The sequence below is a fragment of the Candoia aspera genome, chromosome 2, assembly GCF_035149785.1.
Source record: "Candoia aspera isolate rCanAsp1 chromosome 2, rCanAsp1.hap2, whole genome shotgun sequence".
Lineage (NCBI taxonomy): Eukaryota > Metazoa > Chordata > Lepidosauria > Squamata > Boidae > Candoia > Candoia aspera.
In genome coordinates, this window is record NC_086154.1 from 83,921,525 (window position 1) to 83,946,605 (window position 25,081).

Genomic DNA, 25,081 nt, shown 5'->3' on the forward strand with positions numbered 1-25,081 from the left:
TTCAATCCCATTAGATGCAACAGGATTGAATCCTAACTGAATATGGACTGGATTATAGCTTTGTGTAGGGGGAGCAGTATTGATTTAATATATAGTTCTGCCTCAGATTTCTTCCACGAATTTCAAAGTGGCAGCTGCCAGGAAAAAGAGGACACTAAAGCAGCTTTTCCTGGGAGCCAGCATTTAAAGATGGGCGCGCTACCAAGAACTGGTTCTCTGAGCTGGCTTTGCTCAACTTGCCTCTTTCCCAACAGTGAAAAGCACAAAGTAGGTGGAGCTTCATGAAACTAGCATCTGAAGGCTTTTCCATCAGGGAGAATCTTTGAATGCCTGCTTCCCAACATCTCTCTTAATGCATCCAGTACTTCTCTACTCTGATGATGGCAAGCAGTAGTAAAACTGGAACCATACTTGAAGTCAGCAGCTCTTTGAGCTGCATTCATCCACCCTACTCCCTCCAGATTAGGGCTGACCTAAGACCATTTTTCTCTGATGCAAAAGACAAGTTGGCACATTCTTCCATTCTGTGTACAAAAAGTGGATGGCCTGGAAGCCAAGTGCTGGTGATGAAGCAACATTCTGAGAACAATAGCCTAATTTTGGGATGCTGTACCATCAATACTTGCCAGCTGAGGCAGCTTCCACCTTCTGCCTAGCAGTAGAGCCATTGCTCAGATGGACACACTTCTGTGGGTCCTTTCCACTAATCTTCAGGATAATAGAGTTTTCCCCTCTGTCTGGAAAAGGTTATTTTGTGGATTTCCACAGCATAAAACAGGAATTCTGCCCTAATTATTTACACTCAACAAACAGCAGTTCCATAAATGTAACAACCCACCTTCAAATATGTGTGTGTCTATTCTGGGATATTTTTACATAACTTCTTTCACTCACTGGCTCTAGTTTCCTGCCTTTTTAATGCAACACCTACGCATGGATGAATAAGAATCCCATGTTTCCATTTCAAGCCATAATCTTAAAGAGAATAATATTCCTCACACAGATTTTCCAATCACCTTCTTGGAAATATCCCAGGGTGGTGGTAGAAATAATAAGCAGGTAAATTGTTATATTATTTCTGCCTCAACTTTCAGTCAAGAACAAAACCTAAATTATAAGCTGCCAACATTTTGGAAATTGCTCATAAGGATCAGTATGATTCAGTCCTTTTCTCCCTAATGTTAATTTGAAATTCAGAAGATGCAAGTAAGTAACATCCTTTGTTTCCTGCCAACTTTCCCTGAGAACAAAAACAGAGGACTCGTATGGAACATTTATTTATTGGTAGGAGGACAAGCAACAACCTTTAGATCTATAATTGTAGTATCTTGTAACTAGCACCCTCCATAGCCTGTTACTGGAGAGCTGACCAAAAAAAAAAAAGCTAAGGTTTTCTGAAAGATAAGATTTTGCCAATTTACAATATAACTTTATATAATTTCCCAGTAGAAATGCTATACATATGATTTCTTCTTCCTGTCTCCTATTGCCCCTTGCATGGTAGTCATATTATCTCACACTGAACCCAAATACTTCTTCCCTGTGCCACATCTGAAGTCTGTGTGCAAAAAGAAAGAAAGAAAAGTTTTGGACAAAGAAAAGAAATCTCTGCGAGTTCTCTGACCTCCACAACTCCAGGAACATGCCAGTGCTGCCACCTAAATGTATCTAGTCAGCCCACACGCTATAGAATTTAGTAGCATACGTTTTTTCACCAATGGTACTCTGAACCTATAAAAATCAGGATATAGTTCGTTAGCATTTTCCCCATTTCTAATCAGCACAGCCACAAATTCATCTCTGCATGGACTCAGTTCTTTCAATTATTGTATATATGGATTTTATATGCGAAGAATCCCCTGCTACTCAGATTACACATTAAGTGCTATCAGACATTCAACTTAATGGAAAAAAGTAGCAAAGTGTTTTTCCCTTTACTGGAAGGAGTTGGGAATACTCTTTTTAAAAAAAAATATAGCTAAAATATATGCCAACAACTAAGTTTCTGGATACATAAAAATTTACACAGAACATTTTGTGTTTCTCCAGCATCTCCATGGTAAAAACCTTACGTAGTGTGGCTTTTGAATTGGCTTTGACCAAACACGTAGTATTAAAAAAACCTTCCTGCCTTACTCTTTTTATAATTCAGTCTATCCCCTGCAAATGCTTGACTTAATGTTATCTGAGTTTACAGGACTGGTACTCCCCCAAACAAAAGTAATGTTTTCTAAAACCCCTGCTCATGAAGCAAGAATTAGTTTTTGCACAGCAGCAGGTTGGAGACTGCACTTTCTCTGTGTGTTTATTAAATGCCTTCAGCATATTTTAAGGATGAAACAGTTAGTTTATTCTTTTTCCTACCTCAAACAGTAGAAAACACTGCAGTTATTTTTGATGGAAAACTACTTAATTTCAGTACTGCATCCAAAACTGACTCAGGACAAGCTTTTCACTTTTCTGCTTCTACCTTAGCAGAACTATGGGTTCAAGCCATTAAAAAGTTAAGTCACAAGTGACCAGTACCTTAGAAAATCTGGATCAGATCATGGGTGTGAAAACACTCCACAACGAAATGACATAATAGCAATTAATTTCAAAAATAGCTTTCAACCCCCTGGTGTTGTCCAAATATCATCTATGTAGGGCCAATTAAACATCCAGTCAATGCAGCATGTCTGTTGGAAGGACATTCTAGAAAAGAAAGAGAGAGGGAGAGACAGAGATCCTCACATTTTATCTAAAGATACAGTTTTTGAACACAAAGCACATTGAACCAGAACTTTTATCTGGGTGCTGCAGTCAGCTTTGTTGTCCTGTGATATCCAAGGGCCTACTTAAATGGTTGTGAAATCTTATATTCCCACAGCACACCAGTATTGCAAGATAATTCAGTGTTCTAGCTCTTTCTGACAGAAGCAAAGTGTTCCTGGCACTGAATCCAGTTACACTGGAGTTCCTTGCACGTCTCTGAACATATTCAAAACTTAGAGCTGCAATTCACTTCAAGAAAACTGGACTGCTGACTTGCCCACAATTACTGCTTACTGTACTATATTTTGGAAATTTCCTCTCTGTGGCATTATATATATTTTTTCATGATTTATCATGGGGACATGTTGTTCAAAGTCTTGGGGCACATCTGGAGTCTCTCTTCCATGGAACAAAATGAACACTACTGTAAACACATTGAGAGAGGGTCCATCTAACACTTTTAATTAAATGTTTATCCTCATATATTGATAATAAAAACATTTTTTCTTGGTGCAGGTGTGACAAGTTCACACAAAGTAATAGGTGTTTCTTTGTTCTGTAGTAGTGATTTCCTGCTTATTCCTACCTTTAAAAAAAATACAGAATGTCAAATTGGCATGCTAGGAGTTTTGTCACTGCCAAATCTGGTTTCACATATTATGCAGAGATAAATATAAGCTTTCTATTGAGCAAATACTTAAGCCAGAAAGCAACCAGTTATGACTCCCTGATAAGTAGGCCATCCATCTTTCCACCCATCACATTTATATCCTGCTCTTCAGCCTGAAATACTACTACAATCCAATGTGTACCAAGTTATATTAGATTCTAAAATATTTTAATCTGGAGCTACTCCAGTCCAGATTTTCCTGAATAATCAGGGTCCGTGCTACTCTATAATTCAAACTTGTACATGTGCTCATGCACTTATAGATTCATCAACATACAAGCTAGATCTGATCAGGTAGTTGCTAAAGTTTCTTTTAAGAAAAATATTATTAAAGATTACAATTAGAAAAAAAGACTAATGCAAACTACAGAAAACTTAAAAAGAAAAATAGAAAGTGCAGAAAAGAAAAAAAAGAAGTAACTTCCCTCTTCATCACGTCAAGTACAAACAATTTTGGTTTGTACTTATCACCATCTCATAAAATACAAGAAATGCTCTCTTCTTCCCATAACTCATCACTTAACTATAAACAAAATCTTAAAGCTGTACTAGTGTGTTAAACCTGAGTATTCTTCTCCTTTAATTGTAATCTTTAGTTTCTTCTGGTTCCCTCTAGTATCCAAAATTCAAAGTTCCATCTTATCATGTTTCCCTCCCCCCCCAAAAAAACAACCACAGTTTCCCACAGGAAAGATTCTTATAATTAATTTCAAATTCTTATTTCAAATCCATCTGGACCCTTAATCAATTTTTAACTTTCCAAATCAACACAGTTAACATCATTTTGTTGTTTTTTCATATATATATATATTCCTTCAGCAAAGGATCGTTACCTTGCCGTGGTGCTGGAGCTTGAGCACCTCAATGATGCCATGAGCTAAACCGTGAAGGGCCACCCAAGACGGGAAGGTCATGACAGAGAGGTCAGACTAAATGCGATCCCTGGGGAAGGTAATGGCAACCCACCCCAGTATTCTTGCCATGAAAACTAAATGGATCAGTACAGCCAGAGATATGTCGGTATACCATCGGAAGATGAGACCCCCAGGTTGGAAGATGGTCAAAATGCTACTGGGGAGGAACAGAGGATGAGTTCAACTAGCCCCAGACGTGACGAGGCAGCTAGCTCAAAGCCGAAAGGACGGCTAGTGGCCAACGGTGCTGGTGGTGAACAGCGAATCCGATGTTCTAAGGATCAACACACCATTGGAACCTGGAATGTAAGATCTATGAGCCAGAGCAAATTGGATGTGGTTATTGGTGAGATGTCAAGATTAAAGATGGACATTTTGGGCGTCAGTGAACTGAAATGGACTGGAATGGGCCACTTCACATCAAATGACCACCAGATCTACTACTGTGGACAAGAGGACCACAGAAGAAATGGAGTAGCCTTCATAATTAATAGTAAAGTGGCTAAAGCAGTGCTTGGATACAACCCAAAAAACGACAGAATGATCTCAATTCGAATTCAGGGCAAGCCATCTAACATCACAGTGATCCAAACATACGCCCCAACCACAAATGCTGAAGAAGCTGAAGTAGAGCAGTTCTATGAGGATCTGCAGCACCTACTGGACAACACGCCTAAAAGAGATGTTATTTTCATCACAGGAGACTGGAATGCTAAGGTGGGCAGTCAAATGACACCTGGAATTACAGGTAAGTATGGCCTGGGAGAACAAAATGAAGCAGGACATAGGCTGATAGGATTTTGCCAAGACAACTCACTCTGCATAACAAACACTCCCTTCCAACATCCTAAGAGATGGCTTTATACATGGACTTCTCCAGATGGACAACACCGAAATCAGATTGACTACATCCTTTGCCACCAAAGGTGGCAGATATCTATATAGCCGGTAAAAACAAGACCTGGAGCTGACTGTAGTTCAGATCACGAGCTTCTTATTGCACAATTTAGGATCAGACTAAAGAGATTAGGGAAGACCCACAGATCAGCTAGATATGAGCTCACTAATATCCCTAAGGAATATGCAGTGGAGGTGAAGAATAGATTTAAGGGACTGGACTTAGTAGATAGGGTCCCGGAAGAACTATGGACAGAAGTTTGCAACATTGTTCAGGAGGCGGCAACAAAATACATCCCAAAGAAAGAGAAAACCAAGAAGGCAAAATGGCTGTCTGCTGAGACACTAGAGGTAGCCCAAGAAAGAAGGAAAGCAAAAGGCAACAGTGATAGGGGGAGATATGCCCAATTAAATGCAAAATTCCAGAGGTTAGCCAGAAGAGATAAGGAATTATTTTTAAACAAGCAATGTGTGGAAGTGGAAGAAGACAATAGAATAGGAAGGACAAGAGACCTCTTCCAGAAAATTAGAAACATCAGAGGTAAATTCCAGGCCAAAATGGGTATGATCAAAAACCAAGATGGTAAGGACCTAACGGAAGAAGAAGAGATCAAGAAAAGGTGGCACAAATATACGGAAGACCTGTATAGGAAGGATAACAATATCGGGGATAGCTTTGACGGTGTGGTCAGTGAGCTAGAGCCAGACATCCTGAAGAGTGAGGTTGAGTGGGCCTTAAGAAGCATTGCTAATAACAAGGCAGCAGGAGACGATGGCATCCCAGCTGAACTGTTCAAAATCTTGCAAGATGATGCTGTCAAGGTAATGCATGCTATATGCCAGCAAATGTGGAAAACACAAGAATGGCCATCAGATTGGAAAAAATCAACTTATATCCCCATACCAAAAAAGGGAAACACTAAAGACTGTTCAAACTATCGAACAGTGGCACTCATTTCACATGCCAGTAAGGTAATGCTCAAGATCCTGCAAGGTAGACTTCAGCAATTCATGGAGCGAGAATTGCCAGATGTACAAGCTGGCTTTAGAAAAGGCAGAGGAACTCGGGACCAAATTGCCAATATCCGCTGGATAATGGAAAAAGCCAGGGAGTTTCAGAAAAACATCTATTTCTGTTTTATTGACTATTCTAAAACCTTTGACTGTGTGGACCATAATAAATTGTGGCAAGTTCTTAGTGGTATGGGGATACCAAGTCATCTTGTCTGCCTCCCGAAGAATCTGTATGACGACCAAGTAGCAACAGTAAGAACAGACCATGGAATAGCAGACTGGTTTAAGATTGGGAAAGGAGTATGGCAGGACTGTATACTCTCACCCTACCTATTCAACTTGTACGCAGAACACATCATGCGACACGCTGGGCTTGAGGAATCCAAGGCTGGGGTTAAAATCACTGGAGGAAACATTAACAATCTCAGATATGCAGATGATACCACTTTGATGGCTGAAAGCGAAGAGGAACTGAGGAGCCTTATGATCAAGGTGAAAGAAGAAAGTGCAAAAGCTGGCTTGCAGCTAAACCTCAAAAAACCAAGATTATGGCAACTAGCTTGATTGATAACTGGCAAATAGAGGGAGAAAATGTAGAAGCAGTGAAAGACTTTGTATTTCTAGGTGCAAAGACTACTGCAGATGCTGACTGCAGTCAGGAAATCAGAAGACGCTTAATCCTTGGGAGAAGAGCAATGACAAATCTCGATAAAATAGTTAAGAGCAGAGACATCACACTGACAAGAAAGGTCCGCATAGTTAAAGCAATGGTGTTCCCCGTAGTAACATATGGCTGCGAGAGCTGGACCATAAGGAAGGGTGAGCAAAGGAAGATAGATGCTTTTGAACTGTGGTGCTGGAGGAAAATTCTGAGAGTGCCTTGGACTGCAAGAAGATCAAACCAGTCCATCCTCCAGGAAATAAAGCCAGACTGCTCACTTGAGGGAATGATATTAAAGGCCAAACCGAAATACTTTGGCCACATAATGAGAAGACAGGACACCCTGGAGAAGATGCTGATGCAAGGGAGAGTGGAAGGGAAAAGGAAGAGGGGGCGACCAAGGGCAAGATAGATGGATGATATTCTAGAGGTGACGGACTCGTCCCTGGGGGAGCTGGGGGTGTTGACGACCGACAAGAAGCTCTGGCGTGGGCTGGTCCATGAAGTCACGAAGAGTTGGAAGCGACTGAACGAATAAACAACAACATATATATTCATTCTAAATCTTTAAACTCATGTTTAAAGCTTCTTTCATGAAGGAGGAGACCCTCCAGTGAATGCTTGCCATTCTGAAGGGTCTTAATATTCCAAAAGCAGTAAAGAAAATTCCAAAAATGATTAAGAAATGAGGCTCAGTCGAGTTTTTTGTCCATAAAAGCTGCATTATGACCGTGAGCTTCGATGGAATCCCTCGACTTCCAGCTACTCGACTTATAAGCCAACTGCAAAAACCTCAATTCCTGCAGTCTGCTCATGAGGAGCAGCTATCTGGAGTGCGTGTGCGCAATCTCACAATCTTTCCTTTCTCCGGAGAGATTCTGCCAGCCACGATCCAGCATACAGCTGCAATCTCTGCTGTATTAACACCGTCCTGTCCAGATAGGGATGTCTAGCTCACCATGGGCTCACCAGAAGTCACTCAGGCAGTTGCTGAAGTTTCAAACAAGGCTTCACTCAAGATTTATTTTTATTTGGCAAATTTAGAGGGACTAACAATAAATAATAGAGGACTTTCTTCCACTTGCAGTTGTATGTGGCTAAACTACTTAGTCTGTCTTGATGGAAACTTTTTTTTAAAAAATGTATAAGTTAATATTGGACATTTCTTCATAAGGGTTAAAGAAGACAGCCATTTCAAATCCATGAATTAAGAAATCCTCAGATTCATAGTTCTTTGATAACAAATAAAGCTTTGTTGATAACTGTGGTGGGGAGCTATGATGAGTCCATGACAGGCCATAATAGAATATCACTGCTAAAGATGTTACTTCTTAAATACCCGAAATGTGATGGTCTGGATCTCTAAGACTTTCTAATCTATTCTATAAACGAGAAAAAAAAACCCAGGAGCAATCATCATCCCAGGACACAACTTAATGAATATTTTGACATTATGGAAGCAAATAATATTTCTTAAATTATGTATGGACACCAAACTGTCTATCCATAACCACTTCAGATCTATACTTCATGTGGCACTCTATAATGTGAGGGAGGGAAGAAAATGAATAGTCTTACCCATTTAGGCTTTTGTTCTGCCCATTGGCAGAATGTACTCCCCAACAGATTTCTCTTGAAGAAAGGCATCCAGAACAAGAAACTAAACATTTCAAACTCTGAGTTAAGCTTCCCCAACAGTTGCAGAGGATGCTAAAGAGGTTGAAAAAGACTCAAATTTAGATTGGGGTCTATATGATTTACCAAATAAATGTAATTAGCTTTTCCTTGGAATGAAGAAATCAATCTTGTTACATTCAGCATAGTGCTTGTGAATTTAATTAATTAGAGTTCTCAGCTGCCATAAGGAAGTGACTCTTAGAAGCATACAAGGATTATTAAAAACATGTAACCATAAAATATCTACAATACAGTAATACAATAGTTAACAAATTAAAAACCAATTAGAGTGGCATGAACACTGGTCTTTCCTCAATAAAATAAATTTAGAAAGCTCTCTGGAAGAGCTCCATTGTTAACTTGTCTCCAAAAGGACAATATTGTTGGGGCTAATCTAGCTTGTTAGGGAAGCTGCTCAGTCATAAGGAACAATAGTTAAGTAACATTTCCTGCTAATTCTATCATCTTTGCCAACCATTCCTCCATTGTAGTATTTCAGAGTCTTTTCATCTTTGTGCATATAATAGTCTCGCAGCAGTTATAATATACAAAAACAATGTTCCATAGCTTTTTTCTGACAGTCTATCCATTAGTTCCAGCAAGAAAAGTTCTGGATTCAGTGGAATGTTGATCTTTAAATTTCTCTGTATTGCTCTGTGCATTTGAACCCAAAATTTCCTGGCTTTTTTGCAAGTCCACCATGTGATAAAACGAGCCTTCATGTTGTCCACATTGCCAGCATAGATCTGAGGTACCCTTATACTGTACATTCTGGATAATTTTATATGGGTATATGTATTTGTATATAATTTTGGATATATATATCCAGAAATTATCCTGGATATATAGTATCTCTCTATAAAGATTAAAGAATACCTATCAGTCCTTTCAAAGTGCTGCTGAATGCAGTAAGAGTGCTAGACTATATGACAGAAGTAATTTGTAAAACATTTATGAGAATAAATGGAAGGTTTAACCAATAGGTCAGCATTGAGAAGGGAGTTAGACAAAGACTGGGTTGTCCCATTGGTTGTTTAATGTATTTCTGAACAATTGTATAAAGAAAGTTTGTGGTGATATAGGTATCTTGGTTGGGGACATGAATACGCATGTACTTCTATAAGCAGACAATACAAAAATGGATGAGAACATAAATTATTTGTAATGAACATTAGACAGATTTCAGGACGCAAAGAAGAATATAGATCACAAAATTAATGTGTCAAACATCACTATAGTTTTATTTGACAAGGTAAAAGGTGTGAACAATTGCAAGCTATAAAATATATATAGTAAATGGCAAAAACCTACAGCAAATACATGGAGCTATGTCCCTTAGTACAATGTTTACAAATCATAAAATGGACCAAGAAATTTTACAGTATACAAAGTATGGTAGAAAGGTATTGAGATGTGTAAAATTTGTCAACCATGCCATTCTGGGGTGATTTGGTGATTTCCAGAAGTAAAGTCTCTGAACTGGAAGTGGTTCAAAGTGTTCTGGATATCATGACATTGTTGTTGTTTATTTGTTTAGTCACTTCCGACTCTTCATGACTTCATAGACCAGCCCACGCCAGAGCTTCCTGTCAGTCATCAACACCCCCAGCTCCCCCATGGACGAGTCCGTCACCTCTAGAATATCATCCATCCACCTTGCCCTTGGTCGGCCCCTCTTCCTTTTGCCTTCCACTCTCCCTAGCATCAGCACCTTCTCCAGGGTGTCCTGTCTTCTCATTATGTGGCCAAAGTATTTCAGTTTTGCTTTTAATATCATTCCCTCAAGTGATTTTAATATCATTCCCTCAAGACATTCACACAGACCAAAAGAACCCCCACATCTGCTAACTTGTGATTCCAATCTATTGCATCCATACTAGGTGCCATTGAGTAGATTCTGGGTCGTTTCAAAGTACTTTGTTTGGGTTTTCTATAATACATTTTTTTTTTTACTGCTGCATCCATTCAGATAGCTCTTCTTTTAATTTGGTACAACAGAAGCAAGGGTAAAGTGAGGCATATTACTGCAAAATCTAATTTCCTATATATGATGACTGGTCTGAGCAGGCACTGACCAAACAGGAAAGGGATCATGGGGTGGTGATGCTTAATGAAAATGTGGGCTCTTGTGTGTTTCAATTTCCATATCTGAGATCATAAAGAATAATAAAGAATAAAGCAACCATCATCCTAATGCCTTAATACAAGTCTATAGCATGAAGACAATATTGAATTGTAAGTATACAATGCTGGTCACTAAACCTCAACAAGGATATTTTAGAACTGGAAAAGGTGCCAAAAGAAGCAACCAAGAAGATGAAGGCGTGTGGAGGAGTACCAATCTATGGAGAGTGACAGCATTATGAGTTGTCTTGCTCTCACAGGGTGGAGCCTGCTTTATTGGCTCATGCCCTGTTCCTCCTTCAAGCTCCCAGCTTCCCCAGATGCAGCTTGTTTTATTTAAGAGAACACCTCTAAATATAGTTCAGGCTCAGTTGAGCGTCAGCATGGCAAATGTAGAAGATTTTAATCAAAGTTGCAAAGGCTACCAAAATTCTCTTTTAGTAGCCATTCAACAGACATCCCAGAATACTTGCTATTTCCAGGGCCACCAAGGTCTTTTCTTTCAGCAGAGCTACACTTCTCAGGTGAAGGCTTTGGTTTAGATTTCTTCTCTGTCCTTTTGGGAAAAGCCAGTGGCAAAGAATGAAACCTTTAGAAGGAAGTTGCTGGATTTGAAACAAAAGCACTCACTTCCCAGCAGACGCCTCTTGCAATTCAAGTTTTATTTTATTTCTCTACATAAGCAATCACATATATGCCTACTCTATAGTAACCTAGTTGACTTCAGTGGGACTTACTCCTAAGTACACAGGTGTTTGGATCTCATTTTTATTTGCATCAAAAATTCATTCTTCATTTCCTGTGGCACCTCTTTGCCTTTATAGAGAGGCTCCTTGTGGGCTTTTTAAAAATCCTCATTTTACACTCCCCCCGTTTCTAAAACAGGATCAGCTTGTAAGGAAAAAAAGCTGAGCCAAATTATTGATCCAATTTATAATAACCAAAGCCAAAATCATTCAAATGCAAGTGTGTGTGTGTCTGTTTTTGTAAGCAAACAGCCCCCTCCTGATGCATAATCAGACTTCACTCTTCTCCCTGATGTAAAATCCGTGTAGGAGTAGCAGCCTGGCAACATACGAGTTAACAAGCAGCACGTGTTAAGTTTAGCTGAGTAATGCACCTAGTTAAAGTTTTCAATGCAGCTGCAATTCGGAGTGAGAGAAAGAGAAAAGCAGGTTCTGGAGCTGCTGCATGAGCTGAACTCATTTTAAAAGGGGTCACGAATGCAAGGTCAGTAACACGCACTAAAATTAGGAGCCTGTGCTAGTTTTTTTTCTCCCACAGCTTCTTCCTTCAGCATTCAGTGAGAAACCTCAGCTCCTGAAGCTTATAGCCCTTCCTCATTAGTCTGACTCACAAAGAGAGCAAGGCTGGATTGTTCATGTTTAGAACGGAAAGGAAGTGTCTCAGAAATTGCAACACTTGGACTATTTGATCGGGCTCTATTGGACTAGATTCAGTCTTCATTAACAGACAGCGTTTTGGTGTGGGACAGCACGGGGCTCCTTTGTGCAGGCCAGGACTTGAAATTAGGATTAAATATCGGCTTCGCTTTGGCTTGGTATACTGTTGGGAAAGGTGTTGAACAGGTTGGGTAACTTTTCTGCTGTGGGCGGAATAATGATTTCCCCCCCCCTCCCCCTTTTCAGGGCTGGCGTTGGATTGTCAACTGTGTTAAAGACAAGGCAAGCTGCATTGCCAGTCTTCTGAAATCAAGCCCAGGTGGTTTTATTTTCAGGTATGCCAAGACAGTGTCTTTCGTCAAAGTGACTTGTCTAGGAGAAAATTGGGAAAATGCAGAAACATGTTTTAAGATACGGTGGGTAGTTCCAGAAGAGGGGAGGGGAGAATGTGTTCAGCCATGTGCCTCTGTAGAATTCCTTCTGTTTGTATGTGGTCTGATCATTTGGTGACTTTCACAACATAGGTTTTTTTTTAATGTGGCATTATTTGAAGATGGATGGATCATTCTACAATACATCCAAGAAGAAGTGTATTGTCCTACTGTGATCAACTCAGTTTGAATGGAAGGAAAAATGTCTCATTCCCTTTTATTCAATGGCTACCTGCAGCGACAATGGATCTTGGGTCTCTCTTGATCCCAATTGGTCATTGGGTATAATTCTGTTTATCTAATATTTATTCAGACATGAATGTCAAAAATTAGCAGGGAAAAGAATGTATCATGCAAACTGTCTAGTGAAGATTTCTTGAAATGTTGGTGGCAGGCATTTCATAGTACTGAAATATTTAGGTTCTATGATTTCTCTCTTTCTGTTATTTTCTTTATACAGTAAAGTAGTTCTTAGAGTTTAAAATTACCAGTATGTTCCATGGGACATTCCTGAACAAACCAACTCCTTTTTTCCAAATAGCAACATGTGGACTTTTCTAAACCTACTTGAGGCTGGAGTTTTTAATTGAGTAGAACATTAACAACATGGACAATTTCGCTTTATTCACAATGCTAGAGTGTCCAGTGTGCCTGGAAAAGCTGGATGTCTCAGCCAAGGTGCTTCCATGCCAGCACACATTCTGTAAGCCTTGTCTCCAGAGTATTTTGAAATCACGGAAGGAGCTGAGATGTCCTGAATGTCGAACCCTTGTTCTCAGCAATATTGAAGAACTGCCTTCCAACCTTTTTTTAATACGCTTATTGGATGGAATCCAATTTGGACCAAACATGATGAAGTTTGGCTCGCTCCAAAGATCCTCAACCTTCTCCTCTCCTGCCTCCATCAGGAGAATGGGGGGAGGACCAAAAAACTTAGAGCTCAATCAATATCAGATGACTTCCAGTCCCAGGATTCCTTTGGAAGAGGTAAGTAAGATAATTTCTTTCATCACTACCTGTATGTCACTACCAGTGACTTCTTGGTCACTTTTCCTATTTAAGGGGTTAGATGAATTCAGCTAATTATAAAGCTGGCTGACTTCTCTCCAAGGTCCCTATCAGTCTTGACTGGATTTTACAACAACTCTTTCATTTTAAATGTATTCCTTCTGGAACCATTTCTGGCCAAGAGTCTGACTGTTGAATTCTCAGAGGTTTGTCACCTCCAGCTGAGCCTGAAATTGAGCTAAGACTTTTCAGGTAACATTGTAGTACAACTCTTTCCAGCTTTAGTTTCAATCAGGAAATGGAGAATTTATACATATGGAAAAGCAGAACTATTTTCACACCTGTCAAGGACTGAGAAAGGTTGGATTTTCAAAAACATTTTTTTTAATAATACTTTGTGCTGTTACAAAAGTAGGTTTTTTTTTAAAAAAAGTGTTTTTTGATCTTTTGAAGGTGTGACAGGATCAGAATATGGATAAAAAGTAGGTCACTTGTGTCCTAGATTCATCACTTTTCTGGTAATTCCTGTCCTTAAATGTGTGCCTTACATACGCGCACAGAGAGAGCTCATTGCGTATGCCAGTGTGTGAACTCTCCAATGATGGACTTCACACCCATGTGAAGGTACCAACTGTATGGATCTGGGTGGCTGGCAGAGACAGCTTTCAGTTCATGTAATTAAGAACCTTTTAATTATAACTGTATGCTTTTTAAACAATTTTGCAAGAGTATGAATTTGCAGGCAGGTCTCTGCGGCTTGCTTTTTCTTATGTAAGTGCTTTCTGAATTAGTACTGGAACCTTGAAGGTCTTGATTACCCCCTGGTAATAGCCATTTAGGACCACAGAAATTCATCTAAAAGAAAGACATTTTAAGGAAATCTCAAAACAATTGTATTAAGAAAGAAGGTAGGCTAACCCAGCTTTGTTTCTTCATTCTCTGCATTGGACTGCCTGGGATTCCCAAAACATGTGGAGGTTTGTATGTCAGGAAAGTCAAGGTTAGGATAAACAACAAGATAAATAACAAGAGCAAATAATGGTGAAACCTGCAGAATGCCTTCACCCAGACTTGCCCAGCTTGAAGTTATCTGTAACCTACATAGTTTCCTAATTACCTATCAGTCCAGCTTCATCATCCTTATCTCATTCATGTTGCAAATAAATATGCATAATCTGTTGGGCAATTCTTATTCCCAAAGGTGCCTTTGATAACCTGATACTCCTGTACAGTTGTCCCTGAATAAATTCAAGTGTTTGAAGGACTGGACTAGCACTTTTTTTTAATGCAAATCAATAAATCTAATCTACATTGAACTAGGGTACAGGATCTGGCTTAAAGGCTAGATCCCTCCTGAAGCGGGTCAGATGATGTAACAGAGTTGTATAAAAGCTTTGCCATCTCTAAAACCATCTCCACCCCCAGATGTCACATAGTTTTCAGAGAGGCGGCTTCAAGAACATAGGAATGCTTTGAAGTGATTCCTCCCTCAGAGCAAGTGCTTGAAAATGTTCCCAGCTTGAGGTGCCTTCGAAGGCCACATTGCTGAAAGCTGGCTTTTCCTGTCCTTTGCTATAGCTAAATAACAGACAAAATCCAGGGGAAGCATTATTTCAAGGCGTCACTACTGCCTTGAAGAAGCTTAACTCCCCAGTGAAAGGATGGGAGGGAGTTTCACTGAAGTGATAAAATACTTCCTGAAGTCCCAGAGTCCAGATGGATTGGATGCCAGAGATTCCTCAGTTCTGTAATCCATCCTGCTTTAGTTTAACATACAAGTAGCTTGAATAGCTAAGCAATGATAGCATCTTACTAAGCAGAACATATAGTTTTCTTCTTCAACTCAGTTTTGAGGTCAGTCATTTTTTTTAATTTAAGAGGACTTGGGACTTCTAAGATTATTTTACCCTGGAAGTAGCATCTAGCCTAGAAATGAAAAAATATAAGGCTAAAACAGAGATGGACAACATTTTGCAGCAGCAGCAACAAAAAATCTCCATGGACTAGAGGGCTGATAGCATCATGACATCAATGGATTGCATGAAGACAATGTTTTGGGTTTATTTACCAGATTTGAGAAGGTGTAAGAATGAAGTAGGTGCCTCAAGCCTTACACAGTTGAAAAATTCATTTTGCCTCTTAGACCCTTTCTCTGAAGAGAAAAATTAGGGAGGAAAGAAATAAATTAGCATCCTAAATTTCTGCAAGGCTTAATATATCAATTTCCCCTTAAACCAGTCTTTCTCAGCCTTGGCAACTTTAAGATGTATGGACTTCAACTCCCAGAATTCCCCAGGCTGGGAAATTCTGGGAGTTGAAGTCTACACATCTTAAAGTTGCCAAGGCTGAGAAAGACTGCTTTAAACTATCAAAATCAGCCTACTCTGCCCTCCCACTGACTGAAAATATGAATCCTGCCCACTGGGGGGTGCACTTAGTGTTATCTTCAGCCTGCAGGTGGCTCACCCTGGCTAAAATTTGTGATCATGGATTAATTTTGAATCCATGTCCCGTAAGAGCAAAGTTCACTTGATCTAAATAGGCAAGATCTCCTAGGACAGCTCATTTAAAATTCTAACTTCTTATGCTACTGTGTTGAGATGGAAATCTTACGCATGCTTACCTAACAGTAAATGCCACTGTATTCAGTGGCAAATACCCTTGGGGGGAGTAGATTGTACTGAAGCCCTATGATACGGTTTTGTTTGTTTAGTCTGTTTTTAATACCCGTATAAAATTTCTGTTAATAGTGTGCAATTGTAACTGCATAAAATAATGCATTATTCAGCTACCACATTTAAGGACTTTTTAAACTGAAAGGGAGGCATAGGAAACAGGATTATAAAGTCCTGTCTATGCCTGTTTCTTCCCCACTGAGCATGAATACAATTTTGAGGAATATGGCAGGGAAAACTTACTAGAGATTCTCCAGAAGAAATAAAGAAAAATAAAATACACACAAATCTTACAGATGATTTTTTAAATCTTGTTTTGTGGTAACAAGCAGTTGCAGATACAGATTTGGTGAATGAACTCTTTAAATTTGTGCAAGAGCAGTGAGGTTTATGAATTGTCCTGGTCAAAACAGATTGTGAATTTGAGCCATGAACTGCTAGCAATGATGTAATGCGTTATTGATTGGCGTCCATTACCCATCTTGCTATAGTTGGCATGCTGAGCCAGCTGAGTATGGACATAGGTCCAAAGAATGCTTAGCTATTTCAATGATTTAATTTGTTCTACTTGTATTTTTTTTACAATGAGAGATGGAGAGAACACCTCTTCCTCTGGTGTCAGCATAACTTACTTGGTTTCGTTGGGTGAGGATAAACCATTTGGTGCTCTGCATTAGACAGCCATCTGTCCTAGACTGAATTTAATCTATTAAAAGGCTCACGTTACAGCAGAATCTGAGCAGTGTGCTAGCTGCGTGCAAGACTAGCTCACTACGGGAAAGCATACTTCAGTATCACCTACAGTGGAAAACCAGTTCTTCACTAGTGCCAACCAATCAAAGACAAAGTGAATGCTAGAAATTATGTGGATGGTCATTCAACACATCTGAAGGCCACCCTGTTGAAGGTTAGAATACAGTAGAAGTACTGTATCTTCCACTATCCTGCCCATTTCAGGCGTTCTGTTGATGCAGCCAATATGCAAAGCTTTGGAGCCTCATTGATTCATAGCTCTCAAGACCTTGGCCAATAATTCTAGAAGCCAGGAGGTAACTAGAAGTCAAAGAAGAAGTCTGAGAACTTCTTCTAGCTACTGGAACAGCCTGTCATGAGTACTGATAGTGAGCAGGAGGGGGCCCCTATCCGGGGGGGGGGGGAACGCATGCGTAGTACTGAGGAGTTAAGCAGCCATTCAAAGAGACACAGATCAGACCTGCCTTAACTTTTGGGGTTTATCTGTCTGGGTTTTTCCCACACTTCTTCAGTTTGTTAGGATTTTCTGTCTAATGTAGTAGCAATAAAACACTAGAGACCTATTCCTTGTCTCAGCGTGGTTCCTGGCTGTTAGGACACAGCCAGAGAAGGCATCAAAGCAATGCAGTCCACTTCACTGTGGCAAATGGTGTGACCTGAAGTGCCTCAGGCAAAGTGTGGCTGCCTATACAAGCCTAGTAGCTGAGATGTTCCATTGCTATATACTTCTTTCTATTGATGGATATCTAGCAATCTAGCCAACTTTCAGATAAATGCCATGTCCACCCAGCTGCTTTAATTCAAGTACATCTCTGCACTCTAAGTGACCAAACTCAAATCAGGAAAGGAGAAAAGTTGCCCTGAGTGTAAAATCTGCTGCACTAGACCACCCCATCTAAAGGACAAAACCTCACATGAGACATCACTCCCTTACCACAGGTTCTTTTATCTCTAAAGATAACTAGCTTTAACTGTTCTTTATCAGTGAGTTTGTACTGCAAACAGTTGTATTTGTAAAAACTTCCAGCTAGCCTCTTCCCAACATGTTTATCTTACTGTACTGTAGTGCAATCTTGTCATGAGACCCAGAGACTATAGAACCTTCTGAACAATTAGAACACTGAGAGCTTGCTCAGTTTTCTATATAGTTTAAGCCATTAGCCAAAAGATTTTAGTGAAAGAGAGCATCATGAGCCAACCCACAGCCATTCTATGTATCATATGAACTTAAGCTGCTAACCAGAGGTGCATGTGGATGGATGAAGAAACACATCAAGAAAAGAAGCCACTAGTTGGAAGGGAGGAGAACTAGGCAAAAGGACAACTAGAATCAGAAAATTTAGCACTAGGAAAAAAAAAACTGGTTTCATTGCCTGCAGATCAACCTGTGCTCAAATGCAGCCTCACCCTGTGCCACTAGCTTAGGATCAAGACCTACCAGTCACGTTGCCATAGGGTTGCGCTAATGCAAAAATTTTAGTTACCTAATCCACAACTGTCCTCTCCTGTGATAACTCTGAGTGACTTCAAAGAGTTTGGATTATCTCATATACTATTCATTATAGTAACAGCGTCCCAAACATGAGATATTTTGAAATCCCATTCGAGGCTGTTGGCAATTAAACCACATCAAACACTACTTGAGCCATTAGTATTGCTATCTTGGCCAATTGAAAAGAATGTTGCAAAACTGAATGATTTGCAGTTTGTGCTCATCAGGGCCTCTGCATTAATTCCCCTACTATGTATTCTCCTATTCTGGTAAGGTCCTCGCCTTGAAGTTACGTGATTACAAAATAAGGATTAATCCTGAAACATTGCAAAAACTTAAAAATAACCACATAAAAATAGCCTACAGTAGTGAGAAAAGGAATGGTTTAGAACACTGACTTTTGTAGTGTCAACATTCAGTCTGCTTCAATGAACTAATGTCCCCCCACCCCCAAAAACAATTTTAAAAGATGAAAAAGCATTTGCTTTTCCATGGCAGCCTGTTGCTTTTCTTGTCTTGGCTAAAAAAAATGTCTGCTTGGTGCAGATTTACATACATGGTTTCTCTTGTCATTTACTAACCATGTGCTTAAGAGCTCTGAAAAAAGTCTTTGCTCAGCTCTGCCCTGCTATTTGCTTGCCTTGCCAGCCTTCAAACCTGCAAGGAAGCAGCTCCACCCCCATCCAACTCAGCTTCCATCCTGCCAATTCCGAGTTACATTTTACGCAGCAGTCTTTTGGCACCATGTAGACAATATGCTTTCCTGCTTGCATCCAACAGTTCTTTCCCAGAGCTCAGCAGGCAAGCTAGATCTACAAGAACAGTTTTGCTTAAAGTGACATCAAGGAACTTGACCTCTTTGCAGGTATGGTGATAGGATGAACATGAGCACCACATGGTCGCTATCGAATTCAATCCAAACATTCATGTTACATCAAGAAGCAGTTATCTGGGGAGACCAACGCTCACTCTTCTTTTATTTCCTGCAAAAACAGTGACTCTTTCAGGAGAAATGCAAAGGCTAGAGAAATCACAGATGCCACAAAGGGGTCTGATCCTTAGATGTAGATATTTCTGTTCCTATAGCACGCAGCCATTTAAATCCAGCTGAATTACTGAAATGAATTCAATGAAGTAAAAACTGAAGGACACACACACATGATTTAGCATTTTCTTCCAATGCAGAATATAGGAAGGCACTTTTCATTTTCTTTCCTAAAGTCTGCTGAAAGCTGAAATTTAGAGGAGAGGTTCTGCTAAGAATTAAGTTGTGACAATAAAGGCTGCTTGTGTATTAACGTTTACATTTTATTGCTAGATCAAAAACACCAAGTCTAGAAGTTGGGGCTTTTTCCCCTTCTAGCTACCACAAATGTCCACCACCTATTCCCCCACAGATTTGGTATTGCCGTCTCACCATCTTTCCCTTTAGCTGCTGTTTCTTCTTTCTCGAATTAGTCACGTACAGGATCCCTGCCAATCAGTGGCCATACTGCAGTGATGATGTCCTATCGTGTGGTTACATCAGAAGTGGACAACTGCAGTTCAGAGACTTTATCCTGCCTCCAGCCCCATTTCACGAGCCTCAGAGCACTCAGATGCCGCAGTACCATTATAGTATATGATGATGATGTGGGGGAAGAGGATGAAGCTGGCAGCCCCAGCAAGTTAAAAGAAAGCGTAGCAGGTGTAAATGGCTAGGACAACATTTTTTTTAAAATCTACAAAAATTATCAAAAATTATCAAATTGGAAAGTTTCATTTAACCATGGAGAAAATGTTTGTTAAAGGCCTTTGAGTGGAGTTGATTTATTCCTAAAGCAGGATGAATGTGATGTATTTGCATTTTGTAGGTACATAACCTGAATTTATTAAAAAGATTGAGTAGGATGGCTAGTCTAGAAAATGACAACATTCAAAACCATTTTGATAGGTTTACTTTTTATTTTTCATTTACTTGCTTATATATCCTGCCCATTTTCCAAATGGACTCTTGGCGGTATACAATACAACAAGATGAAGGTAACGGTAATATAGAAATAATAATCTTTCAAACCATCAAACTTTATCAAAAATTATAGTACTATAACAACAACAAAAGAATAGGTACATTGATGACAGGTCTTAAAGAAATGCAGTTCTGAACAGCTCGGTTTTTAAGGCTTTTCTAATAGGAATGGAGCCACTTAGATTTCTGGAGGGAGGCGATTCCCTCCAGAGGTAGGTGCCATTCTGGAGGTAGGTGCCATTGCTGGAAAACAGGAGTTTCCCTTTATTCTATACTGGTCAGAATCCACCTTTAGGATGGTGTCCAGTTCTGGGTACCACACTTCAGGAAAGAAGTGAGCCTCAGAGAGATTCACATTCTAACCACCTGAACATTCCTCCTTTGTCAGTTAAGGGAATGGCATCCTCACCACGAGGAAGAAAATGAGAAAGTTTCCACCTTAGAAACTTGGGAAATAAATTAAACTCTAAAGTGAAGACAGTCCAGTTGCTGAGATTTCTATAACCTTATCCTGTCCTTTTCAATCAATCTTGTGAAAGGAGAATCCAGTTTTTTTCTGGAAGTGGGGCAACAAAGAACTTGGCAGGCAACAAGGATGACCAGGGGACCAGAAACTAAGTGCTAAGAAGAGAGGTGGAAGGGAAGGGAAGGGAAGAAAAAGCACTTGTCAAATACCTGAGAGAATGTCACATAGTAGAAGGTCAAGGCCTGTTCTGTATCTCTCCAGGGTACAAAATGCTGAATAATGGACTTAAGACTGGAATCAGCTTTCCTGTTATTTATGTTAGAAAAACATTCTAACAGTAAAAGCAGTTCAGCAGTGGAACCAATTAGAGAGATGGTGGGTGAGGCCTCCCCTCGAGGGGATTGTTCAAACAGAGGCTAGACGGTGGCCTATTGGGTGGTGCTTTAATCTGTATTCCTGCCCTGAGCAGAAGTTGACATTCATAACTTAGATGGCCCGTTCCAGTGGTGTGGATTCATTCATTAACATTCTTTTATGTTCCTTGCATTCCTGTTCGTGCAATTGGAGACATCATAATTTTGGAAATATTTAGAATCAAAATCCTTGAATCTTTTGGAACTTTGCAGACCTTCCTCAGTCCTCTTCTCAACACTTGTCTGAAGTCAAGCTTTTTTTCCCCCCTCAAGTTTTCTCTGCATACTGCTGTGCTGTCTTTTTGTACTGCAACACTGCTCCTTCTATGGCTGTTGCCATATCTGTTTTCACTTTTTCATCAGCAATGAGAAAATAATGTTAGGCACAGTTACGATGAACATACTGATTTCACAATGCAATACAGTAGTAGCTAACACTGTTCAGAGAGAGTATTTCTCCAAAGTAGATGGTTATAGGTTTGCAACAGCAATGAAGCCTGATAAATCACTCACTGATTCTCTGACAAACCATCTGTATTCCACAGTCTAGGTACAATAACAGAAGCCTGTCTACAGTCAATCATGTATGTGTGAAGCAACACAAAAAGCTAAGTTGATGGTGATGGTTGAGAGAAAAAGTGATGGGATTTTCTTTCCATAGAAAAGCATATTGCAATCCTGTTCAAACTTTTTCAGAAGGTTTCCTGGGATATTTGGTGTTCTGATCATTACTCCACATCACAGGTCTGCATCCACTTCTAAATAGTGATTCTTTAATAAATGGGCAGTGTGCTGTTTGGCTGTGAGAACAAGAGGAAATTGGGCACATACTCCTGTAGCAGGCTAGATACCATTTAGGTAAGAACACTTAGGCAACCATCCAAACCCTCATTCTGCCTTTGTGAAAATTGCTAGGGATTTCTACCTCCCACTCCAACTTTTCCAGAGAATGTTACTGCTTACATGCTCTCATCCTCATTGTAATCACATGAAAGCTGCCATCAGTTGGACATTTGTGCACCACAGACCTTTGGTGTTCTCAGTAAGCCAAAGGATAATGTAGAATTGTCTGAGAGAAACTACTAGCATGCTTATCTATTTCTTTTGTTCTTTCATATGAGCATACAAGGGGGCAACTGGAGAGAGCAAAAGAAAGGTATTCTCTCTAGAATAAACATCCACTGAATAATGGTGCCTTCTAAATTATTCCCTTCTTCCCATTTCTGTTTGACTATCGGATCCAGTAGTTGTTTTCATGCAATCTATCTGACATAATAGATGTATGAGAGTAGCACATGAAGCAGTGTTATACCTGTTGTCCTTGCCTCCCTTTTCATGTTGAGCAGAACATCTGACAAGACCTTCATTGGATCATTGGAAGTTGCTTTGTACCAAATCTACCATTGGGCTATCTAGTGTCAGTGTCCTGGCAGGAATTCACTAGGGTTTCAGACAGAACAAGACCATCTTGAGAGACTTGGGACATCTCTATGCAAATAAATGTACTATCATTGAGTGACAGCTACTCCATAAGATTTTTGTGTGTGTGTGTGAAAGACAGTTTTTACTGTAAGATAAAAAATGTTACCCACATACAACGTATACTTACGTTGGCTGACGAATCTTCAGAAATCAGGAGAAAGGTCAAACCTATACGATTCTGTTCCAAAACCACTCCATGCGGTAGCCTCTACATCTTATCTGAACAGGGATAGAACAAGGGATGCAGGGAAGGTGCCCCAATATCTTTGGCTTAATCTTGGTTTTATTGACCAGACCTTCCAGACAAGTACCGTGTTCACCATTATTAACTTCCTTGTGTTCATTCTTCTGTATTGCAGAAGAATGAAGGGACATACCAAATCAATATTTCCACTATTGCAAAATTTATCTGCATGGCAAGAATGGCACGTTTAATTCAACATATATTTGCCTTAGCTTCAGTATCAGCTTGGTTGATTTGCACTGAGTTGGTATGCAAGTTATTTTCTCTGCTGTCTGCTAAGTGGGTTGTCAGTGTACACTGTGATTAGGAAGGAATTTAGTGCAGTGGGGAAGTTTGCAAATGTTAAAACATTTGACTAAGATAACATTGCAAACTGTGTACTATATATCATTTAGCTATCATATTTATTGTACAGCCAGAGGCTGAAGCTGGGGTGGTATTGGGTGATTCCTCTTATGCCAAGATGATGTAGAAAGTATACTTAGATTCTGAATAACATAAGTGCAAGCACCAACCTTATTCTAAATTGGCAAATGCTTGAAACCTCAGATTCAAGTAGTTATACGAGAGGCCTCACCTGCTTTGAAATTTCCTTTAAAAAAAGAGTCACCTAATTTAAATTCAGTTGCTGCTGTGCACTAAAATTGTCCAAAAGGCAAACTCTATAAGAATTCTGTTTGTTGATATGGAATTAAACATGGTGGTTCTCTAACACAGCATTGGGAGAAAACCTGTTCTTTTCTATAACTTGTCATGTGATAAGACCATGGTCTCTATAACTCATATTTCTAGATGAATTCTCAGCATTTCTGGTGGTAGCAAGCTGACTGATAGGTTGATGCCTGAGGTTTTTTCTTTTTTCTTTTTTAAAATTTTTTTATTAAATTTCAGAAAAAGATAAAAGATACAGAAAAACAAACTACAAAAAAACTAAAGTATGAAAACACAAGAGAAAATTTTTTAAATAGATTACAAAAAGATGTGACTTCCGACTTTAAACATCAAGGATATACAGCAATTTTCCATAATCAATCCCTTACTCTATATTAAACCAAAATCACATTATTTCTATAAGTCGACCCCTTAGCACATTATAAAAATCACTAAATATCATTGCTCCCTCCCCTTATATTAAAAGAAAAAGTATAAATCACCTAATCAACTTCCCTCCTAAACAATTACTTAATTATTCCCTTCCTACTACTATGCTTTACATTCCTGTCTACTATAATAAAGATCAAAAATAAAAAAGAATGTAAATCGTCTGCCATTATAATTAATAATACAAGAAACATGAATTAATGTATATTTTTTAAAAACCTTAATAATAATCCCAATCATTAACAATAAGTAAAATCATCCAGAGCCAAAAGACCATTCAGATAAATATTTTTGGTCCCTTAACCCACTTCAAAATAGACCAAAATATTTATATATCCCCATATTAAGCACAGAGCTATTTTCTTAAAGAAATCAGACTGCCCAACTGCTCCCCTCACACATGCAGACTTCTCTTCAAAAAACTCCCCATACATAATAACCCCTTATTTTCCACAACATTGCATCAGAAAATCAAATTCACTCACGTCTTACAGTATAGTTTCTCCATTTAAGTTCTTCAATTCAGCATTGTCAATTTCATCCAGCATTTCAACAGAAGCCCCAGTCTCACTCTTAGGAGAGACATTTCCATCACTGTTAGATTCTTCAGTTTCATCCACAACATCCCCAACCAGATGGCATATTTTAGACCACATATTTTCCACAATGCTCTGAATGTCTTGCATAATAACTTGGCAGGAATCAGAAAAAAAATCTGCTTAATATCTGCTTTAATATCTCGATGGAAGTCAGAGAGAGCCTGCTTAAGATCCTCCATGTCTCGCACAGTAAATTTTGGCGCCCCCTAGGTACTTAACTGGGAAAAGTGAAAGGTAATGGAAAATTTCCAAACTGAGTTAAGATAACAGACAGTTCCCCAGAGAAAGTAGCGGC

At 39.4% G+C, this 25,081-nt stretch overlaps 1 protein-coding gene across 1 annotated transcript in view; it reads left to right on the plus strand.

Moving 5' to 3' along the window:
* Positions 1-11,845: 11,845 nt before the first annotated feature.
* The window catches only part of SH3RF2 (SH3 domain containing ring finger 2), a 79,485-nt gene continuing 66,249 nt past the window's right edge, over positions 11,846-25,081 (plus strand). Inside the window, 3 exon segments of the mRNA XM_063292891.1 lie at positions 11,846-11,941; positions 12,361-12,449; positions 13,006-13,532. Of these exon segments, the coding sequence (XP_063148961.1) occupies positions 13,152-13,532 (381 nt within the window). The 5' untranslated portion in view covers positions 11,846-11,941; positions 12,361-12,449; positions 13,006-13,151.